This window comes from Ammodytes marinus (genome assembly GCF_949987685.1).
Source record: "Ammodytes marinus genome assembly, chromosome: 4".
Taxonomy (NCBI): Eukaryota; Metazoa; Chordata; class Actinopteri; order Uranoscopiformes; family Ammodytidae; genus Ammodytes; species Ammodytes marinus.
Genome location: NC_137233.1, coordinates 7,559,173 through 7,576,151, shown reverse-complemented (window position 1 = coordinate 7,576,151; position 16,979 = coordinate 7,559,173). Strand labels below are relative to the sequence as shown.

General features: G+C 40.1%; 2 protein-coding genes across 4 annotated transcripts in view; both read left to right on the top strand.

The window, feature by feature from the left end:
• Positions 1-16,979, top strand: part of tamm41 (TAM41 mitochondrial translocator assembly and maintenance homolog) — a 347,761-nt gene that overhangs the window by 35,815 nt on the left and 294,967 nt on the right. The gene's annotated exons all lie outside the window — the stretch shown is intronic.
• The window catches only part of kcnab2a (potassium voltage-gated channel subfamily A regulatory beta subunit 2a), a gene marked incomplete at both ends in the record, with an annotated part of 54,556 nt that overhangs the window by 7,203 nt on the left and 30,374 nt on the right, over positions 1-16,979 (top strand). Inside the window, one exon of one of the 3 annotated variants that reach the window (XM_080025402.1) lies at positions 985-1,223. The exons of the other annotated variants lie outside the window; for them this stretch is intronic. Within the exon in view, the coding sequence (XP_079881528.1) occupies positions 1,000-1,223 (224 nt within the window). Of the gene's footprint in view, positions 1-984; positions 1,224-16,979 lie in introns of those variants that run through there. 3 annotated transcript variants of the gene reach the window in all.

The window sequence follows — 16,979 nt, the reverse complement described above, 5'->3', positions numbered from 1 at the left end:
TGTATTCTCATAAGATTGCAGCCTCATTGTTATAGAGTACCAAGGAAGTGGCTTTGAGGTCAGTGCTTAGTAGTGCACTCAGCATTTATTTGCAGCAGTGGTGGTGGACTTGACACAGTGCTGCCCTCTGTTGATTACATTCAGCACAACACTCTTTGTAGATCTGAATCTTCAAGCAATCGATAAAACAAGCAAAAACAAGAGTGTATTAAACAGTGGAAGAAGATGTTCAAAACCAATATTTTTTGAAATGGGAAAACACAGTTGCTTGAAATTCCCTGATCTCCTGACCCTGAAAGAAAGCCCAGCTCTACATTAAAGATCCATTGAAAGGAATATCATGCTTTAGTGGTAGTGCACTTTTTTCAGTCCAGATTGGTTTGTCTGGCCCTTTTGTGGGATGCAGTTTATGTTGTGGACTTCTCTTTGCAAGGTTGTCTCTTGTTTATTTCTGTTCTGGAGTTCAGAAGTTGGACCAGGAATGTTGCCTCTCTCTTGCTTGGTGCATGTCCGAATGCCTTCCCTTTTCTCTTCAGATAGCAGCATGTTGTACCCTCTCCGGCCCTACTCCTTAATCACCAGTAAGTTACCTGAAAGCTCCATATCAGTGTAACCCTGCCCATTGTGTAGCTGTCAGGGGAGGGTGGTGCTGCGACTCTGATTACAGGATGCATGGCCGTGTGCTTCCCCAAGCCACAGAGCTCTTTTCTCTAATAGGACCCGGTTGTTATTTAAGGGCGGAGGCTGTGTGTGTTGCCCTGCCGGCTACCTTGCACCGTCCCTGTCCCTACTTTAGTGTCCAGTGCACGGGTCACCCCTAGCATCTCGAGAAGGAGAAGAAGGGAAGGGGGCATGTTTGCGGGAGGGTTATCTGGCGGCCCCCAGGGGCCTCCGGGCAGGAGAAAGTCCAGTCACTGTCCTCCTGAAAACCTGCAGATCCCCAAACCGGCAGCGCCAGGCAGCGGTGTGCGGAAGAGCAGCAGCAGCGGGAGCGGCAAGATGTTGTCCATGACGTACAGCGAGAGCATCCGCAGCGGGATCAACCGCTACCACTCGGACCAGGGTCTGAACCAGCCGCCCGCCAGGCCCCCAGACCATGTGGAGCTGCAGAAGCTCCGCGAGCAGAGGGTCGCCGCTCAGATCAAAAACATGGAAGACTTCCTGAAGATGAACGGCCTGGCCCTGGAGGAGTGTGTGTCCTATCAGACAGGCATGAAGTACAGGTAAGAGAGGAGCACAGCAGCTTGACAGGGAGGGACTCAGACTCCTCTCCACAGACTGGGACAGTGGCAAGAGAGTGTGAGAGCAGCTTTCTGGTCAGATACTCAAGGGTGTGCTAAACAGGTGTGTGCCACTGCAAGCATATCTGTGTATTATTTGTGTGTAGGTTTCTTTAAAAAATCCCTATATTGCACCTTCTGCTGTTATTTCCATAAGAAACAGATGCACTGTTTAACATGCTTGTCACTACAGTCTGTGTGTGTCCGGTCAGACTGCAGTCATGCAAAGGTACCCGGGGCTCAGGTTTTATTTTTAATCATCTAGGTCGCTGGCATATTTGCCCAACTAGATGGAAAGGACAGACCGCTCCATAAGGAGTTGCTTGGCCCCTTAAAATCTAAAGCAGACTTCATTTACCTTTTCCCCCTTGAACACAGAGCTTGTCTTCCTTCTTCTTTGGCGATTATTTCTGTTCACTGTAGAGCATTATGTCCAACCAATCAACAGAAGAGAATCCTTTTTTTGTGGTAAATGTAGAACTACGAGGTGTCCTTGGTATACACAAAATAATATATTATATTTTACATTGGGTAATAACATTGGGATCTACGTGTAAATGGACTTCTTGGTCAGAAATAAATATATATGTCTGAATTTGGGGATTCGGGCAGTTTTTCTTTTTGTCGAGAAATTCCTAAGCTAAATAAAGATTTCAAAGAGTTGTTTTGTCACTTAGCAAATGATAGAAGGAAACCAAGACTGGTTTTCTTTGCTCTTAAACAGTTGATGTTTTGGAGATACACTGCTTTCACAACAAGTCATGGGCAAAATATTGTCATCTATACTTTATTAAGGCACTGTGCCAAAACAAATTGGGATATTGGAATTTGGCGGGACACCAATCTATAGGTCAAAAGTCGATGGCCAGCACTGTTTACGTATAGGCAGTATTTTCTCTCCCCAAAGATACTCAGTTGTACCAACAACGCAGAACAACAAATTTACACCAGTTTTCTGTGTGCAATCAAACAAATGTGAGGAAACCAAACAGACAGACTGTCACTGTTTGAATGATTGGGCTATCGCAGCAGGCTTAGCAGCTGTTGTATTGGCCAACACGGCCTGTTGAGCTGATGTTGTTGTCATGGACATTGATACACACACACAGGCCTGACTGCTGTTGTTTTTGACCAAGACCAGCGACTAGAACGCAGCTATGGTTGACTGCTGTTGTTGATATGGATGCTAAGTACTACTGCTTTCTAGTGATAGCTTTGTATGACACCACCACTGTCGACATGTAACTGTGCCCATAGTTTACCTGCCTGTTGTGTACAGGTTTTACCTTTTGATATTTCATTATTTTCCTGTTCAATCAATAGCCAGTGAAAAATGACAGTAAGTGTGATTTATGTTATTTCCGTGCAGTGTTGTATTTAACTAGTGGTATTGGTTTACCACAGGAGTACTAGGTCATCTAACGGAGGATACTCTGTTATATCGTGTATCGTGATCACCTGGCAATTCTGTAATTAGTGCTGCAATTGGGTCAGCAAGTACATGCAACCTCTGACTCAAACTCATTATTATTTCAGGTGTGTGGTCAGGAGGAAGGCCGGTCAGCATTGATACTTCAGCTACATTTACAGCTAAAGTTTTTTTGTCACAGCCCTGCCCTCACAATTTTTTAACAAGTATGGCTCCAAAGGTTAAATTATAGTCATCTTATCTCCATTTTGTACTCTTGCTTATCATTCTGCACACATACTTAAACACTTGCTTAGTTTTTTGGAAGTCTTATCGTAACAGTAGATGCTTTTTACACCATTAGAAAAGCACAGCAAATCCAGTTGATTTTTGTTTACATTAAAAACAATAATTTTTTGTCAAAGTTTTCAGAAATGTTTGAATACATATGCAAATTTGGCAGAATCTAACTAATTATGCGTACATTTCTATCCCTTTTTACAAGCCAAAAGTCTAGATGGATGAAGTCAACATATTTGTGTCCAAAGTTTGAACAACACAAACACAGATTTTGCACGTCTTTTTTAAATTTTATAAATCAAAAAATAGATAAGCTCACATGAAAAAATAGTTCTGTAATAACCTTTAGGATAGTGCTTGGAATGATTATAGAAGGGTTTAGTTGATTTAGGTGCTTTAGAAGTGGAGATTTTGATTCAGAGTATTGGAAAAAACAATTGATGAGATTATGACCGCTTAAGATTGTTGTATAGGAGACATATACAGATACAAACAGATAAAGTTTAGTAAGATAAACACCTAAATATACATGTTGAACCTTTTTTATTTATACTAGTATAAAATAAGACTTGTTTTGGAAGCAGAAAAGACAGAAATGAGAAAACAATGTTTTTTTTGCCTGCGGTGTCTCGCCTTAATGTAATCACCATTAAATCATTGAGACATAATGAATGGTCTTTTATCAAATGTTCATGTGTGAATGTAATATAATATTTCCTGATCATATTTTTTTTAGTTGTTAATATTGTTTAATTTAAGTTAAGGAAAAGTCCATTCTATTATGTTGCACTTGAAACCAAATACTACCTAGTAGGGGCCCATTTGGACACTGGGCTACTATACCCTTATAGTGTGGATGAAGGAGCCAGCCTGAGTTCAGTGAAGTGAGACAGGAAACCTTGTGACTCCTGACTGGGGGAAGTATAGATTTCTTGAGTGGCTAAACACTAATGGACATGGTAATGACCTTCCACTTTGCTGTCGTATATATGCAAAGCTACTGTATGTTTGACCGTAACTTTCCCTTTAAGCCTAAATGCTCATTGAGAAACAGCTTTGACGTTCAGGTGGAAATGTTATGTTGTGGTTTTCCACCTGCTTTTATGCCTTTGGTTAGACAGCTTCTTAGTGGTCTGTTTTTGTGAAAATGCATTGTTGAGATTGGCCAATAGGGGGCAGCAACACATGAAAAAGAAAAAATTATTGGACCACATGCACTAACAGTCAAGTCCACATCACAGGCTTGTGAGAAAATGTACACACACAGAGAAACATTGGCATTTTTGTTTTTTAAATAGTTTTTTTTTATGGCCACCAATGGAATGTTGGACCAATAGTTGCTATGTCTTAACTAACAAGGGGGGGGGGGGGGAGGTGCTTTCTGTGCTGTAAACGCTGTAAATCATCATTAATTCATGAGTTTTTAAAATAAATATGTATTTATTTATTTTCATTCTACATTCCTTTTCCCTCAACTGCCCAAAATGAAACTAGCCAATACAAATCATAAAGCCCCCCAATAACAAGTTGAGGTTTGGTCATGTCTGTAAGCTGAAAAATATATATTGTTGGTTCTCCACTAGATGGAGCAGATGATCCATCTAAGCAGCCAAGCTGATGCACATTTGAAATGCATCCCCACTGCTCTCAGCGCCATACTGCATCTGCTGAACACATCGTTCTCTGCCCTCCTATGCGGTTGAGCATCCTAGAGCGACTACTAACAATATTTGTCAGTTTTCTGTTGAACTTTGCCTGGCGTTGAAATTGGAGCGAAGACAGCTAAAACCATGTGGAAAGCATGCATGAGGTGGCAGCACAGAGCACTGCTTCTTATACATCAAAAGACAGTGAATTTCTTCTGCTTCAGAGCATCATTCAAACATGTTTTATTATGTCCTAACACTTTTCGTTTTATGACTACCTCGCACATTTCATCCATTGTCTCCTTCATTATTTAATTTTGCTGACAAACACACACACACACACACAGACCTTTGGGGGAAGGACATACATCTGCACTGAGCCGCTATATAAAAAGTTTTTTATTTTCATTTAATTTTCTCAATCTCAGTAGCACACTGAAGCATGTGTTTCGGCTCAGGCAACTGTGACGTTTTTCTTCAGGCGATCCCCCTACTCCAGAGCTAAATATAGCAACACGCTCACAATCCACAGCTGCTACTAAACGGGCTGCAGCCTAAACCTGCTCATCCAAATCTTTTATTTCAAGCCCACCGCCTCCAGTCTTGCTAAACATCTTGCTAACGAGAGAAGGGCAGAAGTGCTTAGTCTTTGTCACCAGAGTGGGAGATAAGGTTTAGGTGTTAGGAGTGATTATAGATTTGGTTTCAGACGGGCAACCTCTCTCCAGTTCCCTCTTTGAGCTATCTCTGGCCGGGCCCAGTGTGACGGCTTGTCAAAACGTTCTAGTTAGAAGTGTGTGTGTGTGTGTGTGTGTGTGTGTGTGTGTGTGTGTGTGTGTGTGTGTGTGTGTGTGTGTGTGTGTGTGTGTGTGTGTGTGTGTGTGTGTGTGTGTGTGTGTGTGTGTGTGTGTGTGTGTGTGTGTGTGTGTGTGTGTGTGTGTGTGTGTGTGTGTGTTTGTGGGCAACTCAAGAGTCGGGGATGCCAGGGGATTACACAATTCTATTTTGTTCTGAATGTTGTATTTTCAATGTAGGTGGTTGATGACTTACAACAGCTCAACAATGTGTCCTAGTGTGATCATAATGTATTGGTTCAGCACATCATTTTCTAGATTCCTGAATTGACCATGTGTATATTGCTTCACTTTGGATTACAAAAGGATTATAAAATTACCGAAATTCCTATTCCTATTCCTATTGTCTTGCTACCGCTTTACATGGGCTGCGACCTTCTGATTCACAAGCCTTTGTATGTGCTTGGTTTACAGCGTTGTTTTCACTGTGTCTGATTTAAGCTCAAGAACACAGCCATTCATTTCACTCCCTTGTCAAACACGGTGTTGCTGCTGCGTTTAGGAATTGTGGACAGCGCCTCGCTGGTTATACTGAGATGACAGTTTGTGACGGGTACAGCAGTTTAATTTAATAACTGTTGATAACACATGTATTAACACAGGGCCTTATGTTGATATTTCCCACATTTAAATCATTCAAATAGTAAGAGCTTCTTCATGACACTTCTCTTCTGTAGATACTACTGAACTTTTGTTGTGTGTGTGTGTGTGTGTGTGTGTGTGTGTGTGTGTGTGTGTGTGTGTGTGTGTGTGTGTGTGTGTGTGTGTGTGTGTGTGTGTGTGTGTGTTCTTGTGAGTCAGTGTCACTGCAGATTGCAGTGGGATTGCTCTGTGCTCTCTGAAGTGGTGACAGGACCGTCCTCAGCCTGTTAGGCACTCAGGCTTTAGAATTGCGCCATTGTCTCTTTGGATCCCATTTAAGTTGTTCACATTCTACTTGTATCCTCCTAAATTGTCAAGTTTCATTTTCCAAAAATAATTTGATCTTTAGCTTGTTTAAAGTTCTCCAAGGGCCATGTCTACTGCTTTCCTTCTCTCAGTGATCCTCAGAATTAAGTAATTATTGTTAATTAATGATTGTTAATCTGGTTTGAAAAACGGCAATGATGATTATTCTATTGCTCTGAAGTTATGTTTTTTCACAAGAATGGACAATATTTGTCCTTACGCAACTAAAAATATTGATGCAGATCTCAAAAATGCATTTCTAAGACCTTGTGCAGGATGCCATTAAGTCCTGGTGACGAGGCAACATTCACAGAAGCTATTAGTACATTTTCGTGGTTGACATCACACCTTGAACTTGCCTCCAGCCTATGCATCATGTACGTGTTATATTCCCTTCACGACTATGCTACTATCGCTGGTTGTTTTCACTCGCAGGCTCAGTCGATGTGACACGTAACTTCTGCTGAGCAGTGGATTGTGGGTCGGAATCGCGCAAAAAGCACATGTGTTAGGATATCCTAAATCTTTTTCTCTCATACTAAGAGCAGGGAAGTTTGGGTATTGGAAGGCAGCCTCAGTGTTGTTATCATTAAAAGAAAAGTCAATTTAAAGTTACAGATACTAATACTGCTTTTGAGTACCTCATAATTCTAAAAGGTGTTGTTATGCTCCTCCTTTCTGTAGGTTTTTGAAAGGTCTTGTCTAACATTTTCTTAACCTTCAGTGCATCCTTAAAAAAAATCACACTCTGCCTCCTTCGGCGCTTAAGATGTCACTTTGGATTGATATGTAAATAAAAATAACATGAATGTATTTTTCCACCAATTTTTTTTTATAACTTTCTTTTTCAACTCGAGTCCTCACCATACAAACCATATTCATCTTTATTTTAAGGATTTTAACCCTTTAAATTCCAGTTGTTTTAGAAAAAGTCACTCGTTTTTTTTAATGGAAAAACACAAAATATCAATTAAAAGCTAAATAATTAGTCTGAATTGGATTTTTTTGAGGGGGATTATAAGAGTGTGATAGATGTTAAAAATGTGCAATGAAATTGATTTGAATGCATTTTTATATTTTTTTATATCTAAGATTTAAAAAAAGACTCACACTCAGCCTCCTTCGGCGCTTAAGATGTCACTTTGGATTGATATGTAGATAAAAATAACATGAATGTATTTTTCCACCAATTTTTTTTTATAACTTTCTTTTTCAACTCGAGTCCTCACCATACAAACCATATTCATCTTTATTTTAAGGATTTTAACCCTTTAAATTCCAGTTGTTTTAGAAAAATTCACTTGTTTTTTTTAATGGAAAAACACAAAATATCAATTAAAAGCTAAATAATTAGTCTGAATTGGATTTTTTTGAGGGGGATTATAAGAGTGTGATAGATGTAAAAAATGTGCAATGAAATTGATTTGAATGCATTTTTATATTTTTTTATATCTAAGATTTAAAAAAAGACTCACACTCAGCCTCCTTCGGCGCTTAAGATGTCACTTTGGATTGATATGTAGATAAAAATAACATGAATGTATTTTTCCACCAATTTTTTTTTATAACTTTCTTTTTCAACTCGAGACCTCACCATACAAACCATATTCATCTTTATTTTAAGGATTTTAACCCTTTAAATTCCAGTTGTTTTAGAAAAAGTCACTCGTTTTTTTTAATGGAAAAACACAAAATATCAATAAAAAGCTAAATAATTAGTCTGAATTGGATTTTTTTGAGTGGGATTAGAAGAGTGTGATAGATGTCAAGAATTAACAATAATATTGAATTGAATGCATTTCTATTCTTTTTGCTATTTAAGATTTAAAATGTGCCCTCCATTAAGGGCCATTGTACGGCACACAGAATTCTATTAAAACCACACTTTTTGACCCTGCTGCCAAAAGATGAGAGAAACTGATTTTTTTATAATTCTTTTGGTTCCTTGTACTAATGTCTTGACATTTTCCATTCTTTGTGTTTTTTACTAGTTGTTGCTAATTTCACACATATGCCAGTGTTTCAACTACAGGCTAAAATGTAAATTTGCACTCCCTTGCTACTTAGGCCACTGCAGGCCACATGAATACATTATTTGAGATAACATGCCCTGTCTGGGTTCTTCATAATAGCATAGAGTAGTGTATATGTGTATTTCAACAAATATGTATTTGTGAATATGTGTGCCTGTGTGTGTATCAAATAACAGATAGAAATACAGCTCAATGTAAATCCATGAAAACAGCATGTTTCGATCCCATGGTTAATTGAGGATAAGTTTGTGAATATGGTAATATTACACATTCATCCTGCTCTTATAACTTGAAATTTTATATTTTTATGATTTTTTCAGATGTTTTATGAATTAAGTCCTGCCTATAGCCTTTACAACTGATAACAATACAAAATGAATCACAGTTCCCTCGTTTCCACTAGGGGTATCTTTGCTCTTCAGGCCTATAAGGATGAAATTCACGCATCAGCTGTAAAATAGTAAAAATGTAAAATTTCAAGGTATAAGAACAGGATGAATGTCTAATATTACCAAATTCATGTATTTAACCTCAATTGACCATGGGATCAACACATGCAGTTTTTATGGATTTACACTGAACTGTTTTTCTCTATGTGAATTTGAGTATCCGTGTTTGGATACACACACAGACACGCACACACACTTATTTGTCGAAAAACACATCTATACTATACTATGCCATCACTAAGAATACAGAGAGAGCATTTTAGCTGAAACAATTTATTAATGTGGCCTGCAGTGGCTAGTAGCAGAGGAGAGCAATATTAAATCTCAGCCTGTAATTAAAACCAATGGTATATGAGAGAAAACCGATGCAATTAAAAAAAAAACACAAAAAATTTAAATTTTCAAGACATTAGTGCAAGGAAATAAAACAAAACAAAAAAAATCTGGTTTCTATCAGCTATTGGCAGAAGGGTCAAAAAATGTCGTTTGAATGGGAGTCAATGAGGCGCTTATTTGGCCAAGGAGGCTGAGTGTGAGGAAAATTAATATACAGTGCATTATAGTGTTAATTAATGAATTGAGGATAAAATTCATAAATTGGTCAGAAAACATTAGCCTTGACCAAATATGAAGCCATTTGCATGAACACAGCCTCAGCAGTTGTGAAATGAAAAACCAAAATGTACCAAAAAGGGCCTAAGATGCACTGAAGGTTAAAGGCTGTGGGCTCAATACAAGGTCCCTTCACCAGTAGTTGAACTCAAGGTTCTGTAAACAGTCTGGACACAGGATGCAATAGGGCTCCAAGAGCACGCATCCCCACACAACTACATTTTACCACTGAAATCTAGAAATACAGCACCATGCCTCTGTCTCTGAATATTCCCTTAGGTAATGACCAAATGTACACAGGCAGGCCGGAGGATGTTCCGCTGCGCAGGACAGATTATTCTGCTCCGTCCGTCCACTCACTCTCTCACTCTTCAGATTAGAGAGCGTGCTCCCTAGGACTGTGTGTAACTCAGCCATGTTTGGGTTAAGCACACTTTGTTACACAAGCAGTGAAGCTGAGCATGTCTACACGATGTGTGTGAGATAGCTACTGTTCTGTAATGCTTAACATATTACCACATTTCTCTTACATATTTATCTGGCTATTGTCACCTATTAAATACACATTGTAGGAATGGCATAGGTGCTGTTTATGATCATCATTTCTACATATTCAAAATAACCAAGAAGTAGTTTATTGTCACATAATTCAAACAGATTTACACATATCTATTAGTTACAGTAATGTTTATATTATATAAGAACAGGGGTTCCCTGCTCTTTTGTCTGTGATTGTCTCAGCTCTCCTGCTCTGCTGGATGAGTCAGCAGGGACGACTCTAACGACCACTCCGCCTGAGCCCCGCTGTCTGCTGGGAGTCTGACATGTTCACTGGAGGGTTAAGAATCGCGGCACTCGCTGATCATCACAGATGTGACCCGTGTCTCTTTTCTCTACTCTGTTTCCTCAGGAATTTACAAAATTGCTGATATTGTATTGTATCTAGCCCTAACTAAGCCTATTTTAAGACTTGTTTTGTTGTGGAGACAATTCAGATCAACAAATGGAAAATATTATTTGATTTGACTACAGAAACTAAATAAGATGGGAAGATAAGCTATATACAATACTTTACATTTTTTCTTTGGTTAATTACAGTGCATTGCTATTATAGTGATGAAAACACTTAGAGATGTTTGGACAGCCTCAGGATGCATTAAGCTGCTAGGAAAGCATTAGCACATCTGTCGATCAACACTCTCAATCTGTCTGACCTCACATCACTTTCCATTAACTCTCTTAAATCCTTTCACCCACTCCCACACATACACAAAGAACACACACACACACACACACACACACACACACACACACACACACACACACACTCACTCACACATTATTTTACTAGGAACCGCATTCCCTTTAGCTCCTTATCCTAACCTCAACGAACTAAATGCCTTACCCCAACCCTTACACTAACCCTAACCTGAACCTAATTCTAACCTGAACCTTAAAACCTAGTCGTGACCCTCAAACAGCCCTTTAAAGAAGTAAGGACCAGGCAAAATGTCCTCACTTTTCAGAAATGTCCCCACTCCGATGGTTAAAAGCTGAAACTGGTCCTCACAAATGTTCCTGTACAAGTGTGTATACACACACACACACACACACACCCACACACACCACACTCGTCCACTGCCTGGCCGGCCCAATCTCAGGGACACTATCCTTTTCACCTGGCTACTCAAATCCTCGCTAATGCTGTTCAATTAAACCCTCAGTGAGTGGAACTTAAACCTTCACTGGACAGCTGGCCGACAGTGACACATGATACTACTGTGGTCATTCTCTCCAGCTGGGAATACACTAACAATCACAGCGTGTCACAAATGCCATTGTCCTGACCTGATGCCAGCTTTCTTAATTTAACAATGAGGGGTTTATAAAGAAGGTGACTGAGCTAGAGTGAGATGAAGCGGTTTAACTATCTCTATTCTTAGAAATGGGACGATCCAATTCAATATCAGTATCGGTTCCGAATCGATATACCTGCGATCCACTCATCGGATATCGGACCGACACCGCATATCCACATGCCGATTCAAAATCCATAATATTTTAGCTATGAAAGAAAATGCGATTTTGAGACCATAGCCACGTGGTATAGCACACGTTTAATATAATTTAGTAATTGAATAGCTGAAGTAAAGGAGCTGAATGGGTTTGAATATAGTATGTCGCACAGTATCTGTGCCGGTCGATATCAAAAACCCATATATTAGAATAGGATCGGGACTGAAAAAATAGTGGATCTGTGAATCTCTAGTTATTCTGTTTGCCCAGCTTGAAGGACTCATCACTATATGCAATAACGAATTTAATCTAGTTTAATTTCAGATTTCAAAGGAATCCTTATCAGAGGACCTCTTCAGTAGTCCCTATAGAAAGCCAGTGCTTGCCAGACTAGCTTGGACTGATCAGACCTTGCGCCCTGCAGCAATTCTCTATGCCAGTTCATGTGCTGCTCCATGGAGGCACCCAGACTACCCCCTGAGAACATATTAGTGAAGGAACACATCAGACGAATGTCAGATGCTGAAGTTCTTTTCCCCTTCAGTGGCTAAGGGCATCTTTGTATTTTGTCCAGACTCACTGTATAGAATTGATTCAGTGAGCCAGAGCCTATATTTAGAGCGCTTGCTGCCATAGTGGTGAAGGATCACGGGCCATGACGGTACCTCACATTACCTTTATGGTAAGAATAGTGTCTGGCACTCTTCTGTTGATTGAAGTGTGTCCTCTCTCTGCGACTGTCCTTAGCTGCACTATGCGCACAGTAGTTTGGTAGAGGTCAGTCGTCTGAGCTAACTCGCCACAGCTTCTTCCCAATCAGGACTGCACGGATGAACAGAACAAAACCAATATGTTTTAAGTGTGTGTGTGTTATAGGTTAGGGGTGGCGTGTGGTAAGGGATTGGGGTAAGGCATTTAGGTCAGGTGCACGTGTACACAGGTGTTTTCGGCACAGTACCTTTTTAGATGCGTTTGGCCTTCTTTCATCAAGCAAACATCACAACGGAACACTGAAGAGTGCGTTTTGAAAACGTCAGCCAAAGCTCTATTAATTGAATTTGCTTAATTTTGATATCTACTGAGCATGCGCCAACCTCGCTCAAGAAGGCACTCAATGCATATGGTCACAATGTTATTCTATCATACTGGCATGGCATGATTATGTCGGGGTTTTCAATAATTTTTTGCATTGTCATGTTTATGGATCAATATTCTAAAACACTGTCCTGTGCACAGCAATCTTTCTGCAAAATATCTGTATACATGTGGACAATCATGGCCTTAGTTTTGATGGTTTGGGGTTAGGGAATGCAATATGTCAGCAGGAGGTTCCTCACAAGTATAAAAAGAACCGTGTATGTGCCTGTTTTCTCCAGCTTCCTTTTTCAAATCTTGGTAATAGTTGTTATTGGATTGCCGATGTGCGATTCGTTTCTGCAGCCTATTTTTACCAGCTGTTCCTTATGTTTGCATCTGTCGGGCTACATGGCACATTTCAGTCTGAATATTGTTGTGTTCAAGTCTTTTGTTTACCTTCCTCCTCTGCAACCTCCTGAAAACAATCTTGTTGTTATTGGTGAATTTAGAGCGCAGACGTGATCAAAGAAACAAATGTGTTTGGCTGTTAATCTTCAGCTGCAGCTCTCCTCTTCCTCCCACTCTTGCGGAGTGAAGTGCTTGTTCCCTATCTTTGCTCTGCATTCACTCACAATGATAGAGTGTCTGAGAGGGATTTTTAACAGCTTAGTAGATTTTTGGATAACCACAAATAGGGCCCTTAATCAAAGCAAGGACATGAAGGCCACTACACAAGGGAGGACATTGTTATAATATGCGGATTGGGCCGAGATGGATTTATTTGCTTTACACTCAAGTCCAGCACTAACAATGGGGACTGATAGGATTGGGTTTTCAGGTATTGTTCCCTTCTTTCCCTATGCATTGATTCAAAAATTACTAGCCCTATTGTGTGCATCGTAAACACAATGTCACTAATAAGCAATATAACAGCGGCCCTCATAGACATTAGGTAAAGATCAGTTTCTTTTTATATGTAGTTCTCTATGACTGATTGTATGACTTTATCTTCTAACAATGAAAAGACGTTCATTACAATTTGTTGTAGCCAACCGATGAATTCATTTACACAGAGCTGCTCTTGGTTCAGGCCAGTGATCCCTCAGTAACAGAGTTGAGAAAAGAAACCCTGATTTAAAGCGTGCATGTGAGACTAAATGAGGTAATATGAGTGTGAGCATTTGTTCAGACCGGCTGATTCTGGGTTCATTAGCAGGCCAGGAGGCACTGTGTCCTCAGCAGGGCAGTTGGATGCGTCATGCAAGTGAAAAGTTGTATAACATTATTGCTATAAACACAGAGCTGGTCTATGGAGCATGATGTGTCACGCACATCATAGCCGGCTCTTTCAGCAATGGCATGATTGCACCGCAGTGTTGCGTGTAGATAATGATAAACGATACTACGGTAATTTATCGTGATATTTATTTTCATGGTATCTGTATCGTCAGCTCACAAAAAGGATGTTTTGGATAATAAAAACAAACGTGTTTTAAATGGGTTGTGAACTACAACCTACCTACGCTCATGTAGATGTTACAGTGAACTGAAATGGCCAGGTTTTGTATTTGATTTAAAGTGTTTTGAATGAAATAGTTTTGACTCAATTGGTCCACTGAATTATCAATATCATGAGATGTGACTTATTAGGACCACCCAGATCGTACACATGAACTTTTATTTCAACTCTGTTTTTACATGTTCAGTGAACTCTATGGAATATCACAATATATTGCAAGAGGCATCGTATCGCAATGTATCGTGATATATATCATATCGTGAACCATTTAAAATGATGGGTATCGTATCGTGAAGTCTTTGCCAATACCCAGCCTTAGTTGATAAGTGGCCACATGTGAAACAAGGTTGCAGATTTCTGACTAAAGAGATATTAAAGATTTTAATGAGTCATCTACCCACACAACAGCAGTAAAAATGTCAGGCGTCATGCTCATCGTACAGACTTCTAAAATTGTGCTTTCTTCAAGAGAGCCATACACGTCATCACATGCTGATAAGGTGTCAGTCATCTTTAAAGATCATCTCTTTTAGTCTTTTTGTCCTTTTTTCTTTTCCAAATATACCCAAAGGGAAATTAAATGCATGCTGTCAATCTGAAGATAGTTGGCAGATGTGCCTGTTATGAATTATGAGATCAGAGGTAGTGTGACAGGCATGGCTTATTGGATTTGGCATATTTGTTGCTGGTCACTCCGTTGGCATATTTTTGTAGCAGTTTATAGCTCCTGGTGTATTTATTTATCACAACGCTTTCGGTGCTTCGGTGGTGTGTCATTTTTACAGGACTGTAAACGGTGAATAATGATCAAGAATACAGACTGTTGCAATGTGGTTTGCATCTTAAAAAATGGTTCTATATTGATTCATTTAGGTGATGGATCGCTGGTCCGTCAGATGATGCATGCTTGTATTTATTTCACACCGGTCAATAAATCTGTATATTTTTCAGACACAGATAAATCAAGGGTCAACTAAGGATGGTGTAGAAATGAAAATAAATCAGTCCTCACATAAAAAAGCTGTGGATGGAAGGTACTGTAAGAGCCCAAACAATATACAGTAGGGTAAAGGATTTTATAGAGTAATAACATTTTCAGTTTTTAATGTAATAAAAGCTGATATTGTGCTACATTATCTGCGGTCCTGTCACTTGCTCAGCCTCACTTCTCGGTACCGTCCCCGTGTCATGACTCCTGGGGGCCCTGGAGCAGAGCGGAGTGCTATCAGCTTTACACAGAGGATTGTGAGTGCAGACACCGTTACCTTGTGCTAAAGGGATGATAGGTCAGGACTCCTGCTCTCATGCTAAACTGCTCAAACTGTCAAAATGAGCAGCAGAGGGAGTTGGTAAAGGTTGACAAATCTGTTCTCCCCTGATCTAGAGTGCAGGGCAGAACCATGCGATTTTGCTTCTGCTGACAGTGTTGAAATCTTTTTTAAGGTTCTTTTTTGGGCATTTTGCACTTTATTAGACAGATTTGGAGAGATAGAGCCGAAATGGGGCAAAGAGGGGAGGACATGCAGAGAATTGACCGGAGTCGGATTTGAACCCGGGTCTGCTGCAAGGCATAAGCCTCTAGGGGGACGCTCCAGCCACTGCCCCACAAGCCCCCCCCCAACATTGATTTTCAATACAGTACATTCAATATGATAGAAGGACTTGGGCATGATCACTTAAAGGTGGTGATCCTGGAGAACGCTTGTTGTCAAATCACTTTTTGTCAATCAATAAATATCCTGATGATCCGCCTTCTGTCTGTACTGTTTGTACACAGAGCAACATGCCCATGTGTATTAAAACTGGACTGTATTTTTTTCAGTGAACACATTGTAGGGACGGATAGCGGATCCTGAGGAGATATTCACTGATTTTGACAAAGTGATTTTGACAACAAGCTTTCTCCGCAATCGCTGACTCCACCTTTAACCCCTCACTCTGTCTTAGTTAGAAGGAGCATTGAAGGGTGGTTTCAAACCTGATAGTTTCCTTATAGTTTATTTCCTTGGTTTGCAACAGATGTGTGTGATAGATTTTTATGTTTTCAGGTTTTGGTTCTCTTTCACACGTGACACAGTACTTCCTGCAGTTGGGTCTGACCCAGTTTGGTACCGTTCCTTTGGAACCGTACCAATATCACCACTTCAACAAGGTCCGGGTACGCTTGTTTGGTCTGCTTTCGGTGCGTAACCAAGTGCAACTGCTTTGTTCTCACCTGACCAAACAAACCACAACAAAGGTGGAAACAAACCTCCGAGTTTGTTTCAGTCGAACCAAACATGGCATGTGTGGAAGAGCCCTGAAAGGTCTTTTGCTCACAGTGTGAAATTTAAATCAGATTTCCACTGTATTAAACAACCTTTCACTTCAAGGCTCTAGTTAAATGCAGGAGACCATAAGGTCATGGCTCCAATAATAGGCTCCGTCAGTTTTCGAGAGCCTGTTTGCTGGATTCCTTTGATGGGGGGGGTGGGGGTGTCGCTTCTTGGACTGCGTCATCACTAAACATGTCCGCTCCCGCTGATGGCATCTCTTTTAATTATCTCCTTGGCACACTGGCTTGTCCACTCAGATACGCTTCAGTATTATATTACTGCGAGTGCTTGTCCCTTCCACTGTCTCTTCACTCTTCAGCCACTGTTGTGTTCAGTCCAATTACCCTGGTGTTTACTTTCAACAACCAACCATAATGATATTTTTTCTTACCTTTCGCCCACTCAACTCACCTAAGAATACATGTACTGTTCATTATATCAGTGTCTAAAAGCAAGTAACAGAAATTATACAGTAGTATACATGAGTTTTATCTTTAACCTTATATTAAGCCTCAGGTGACT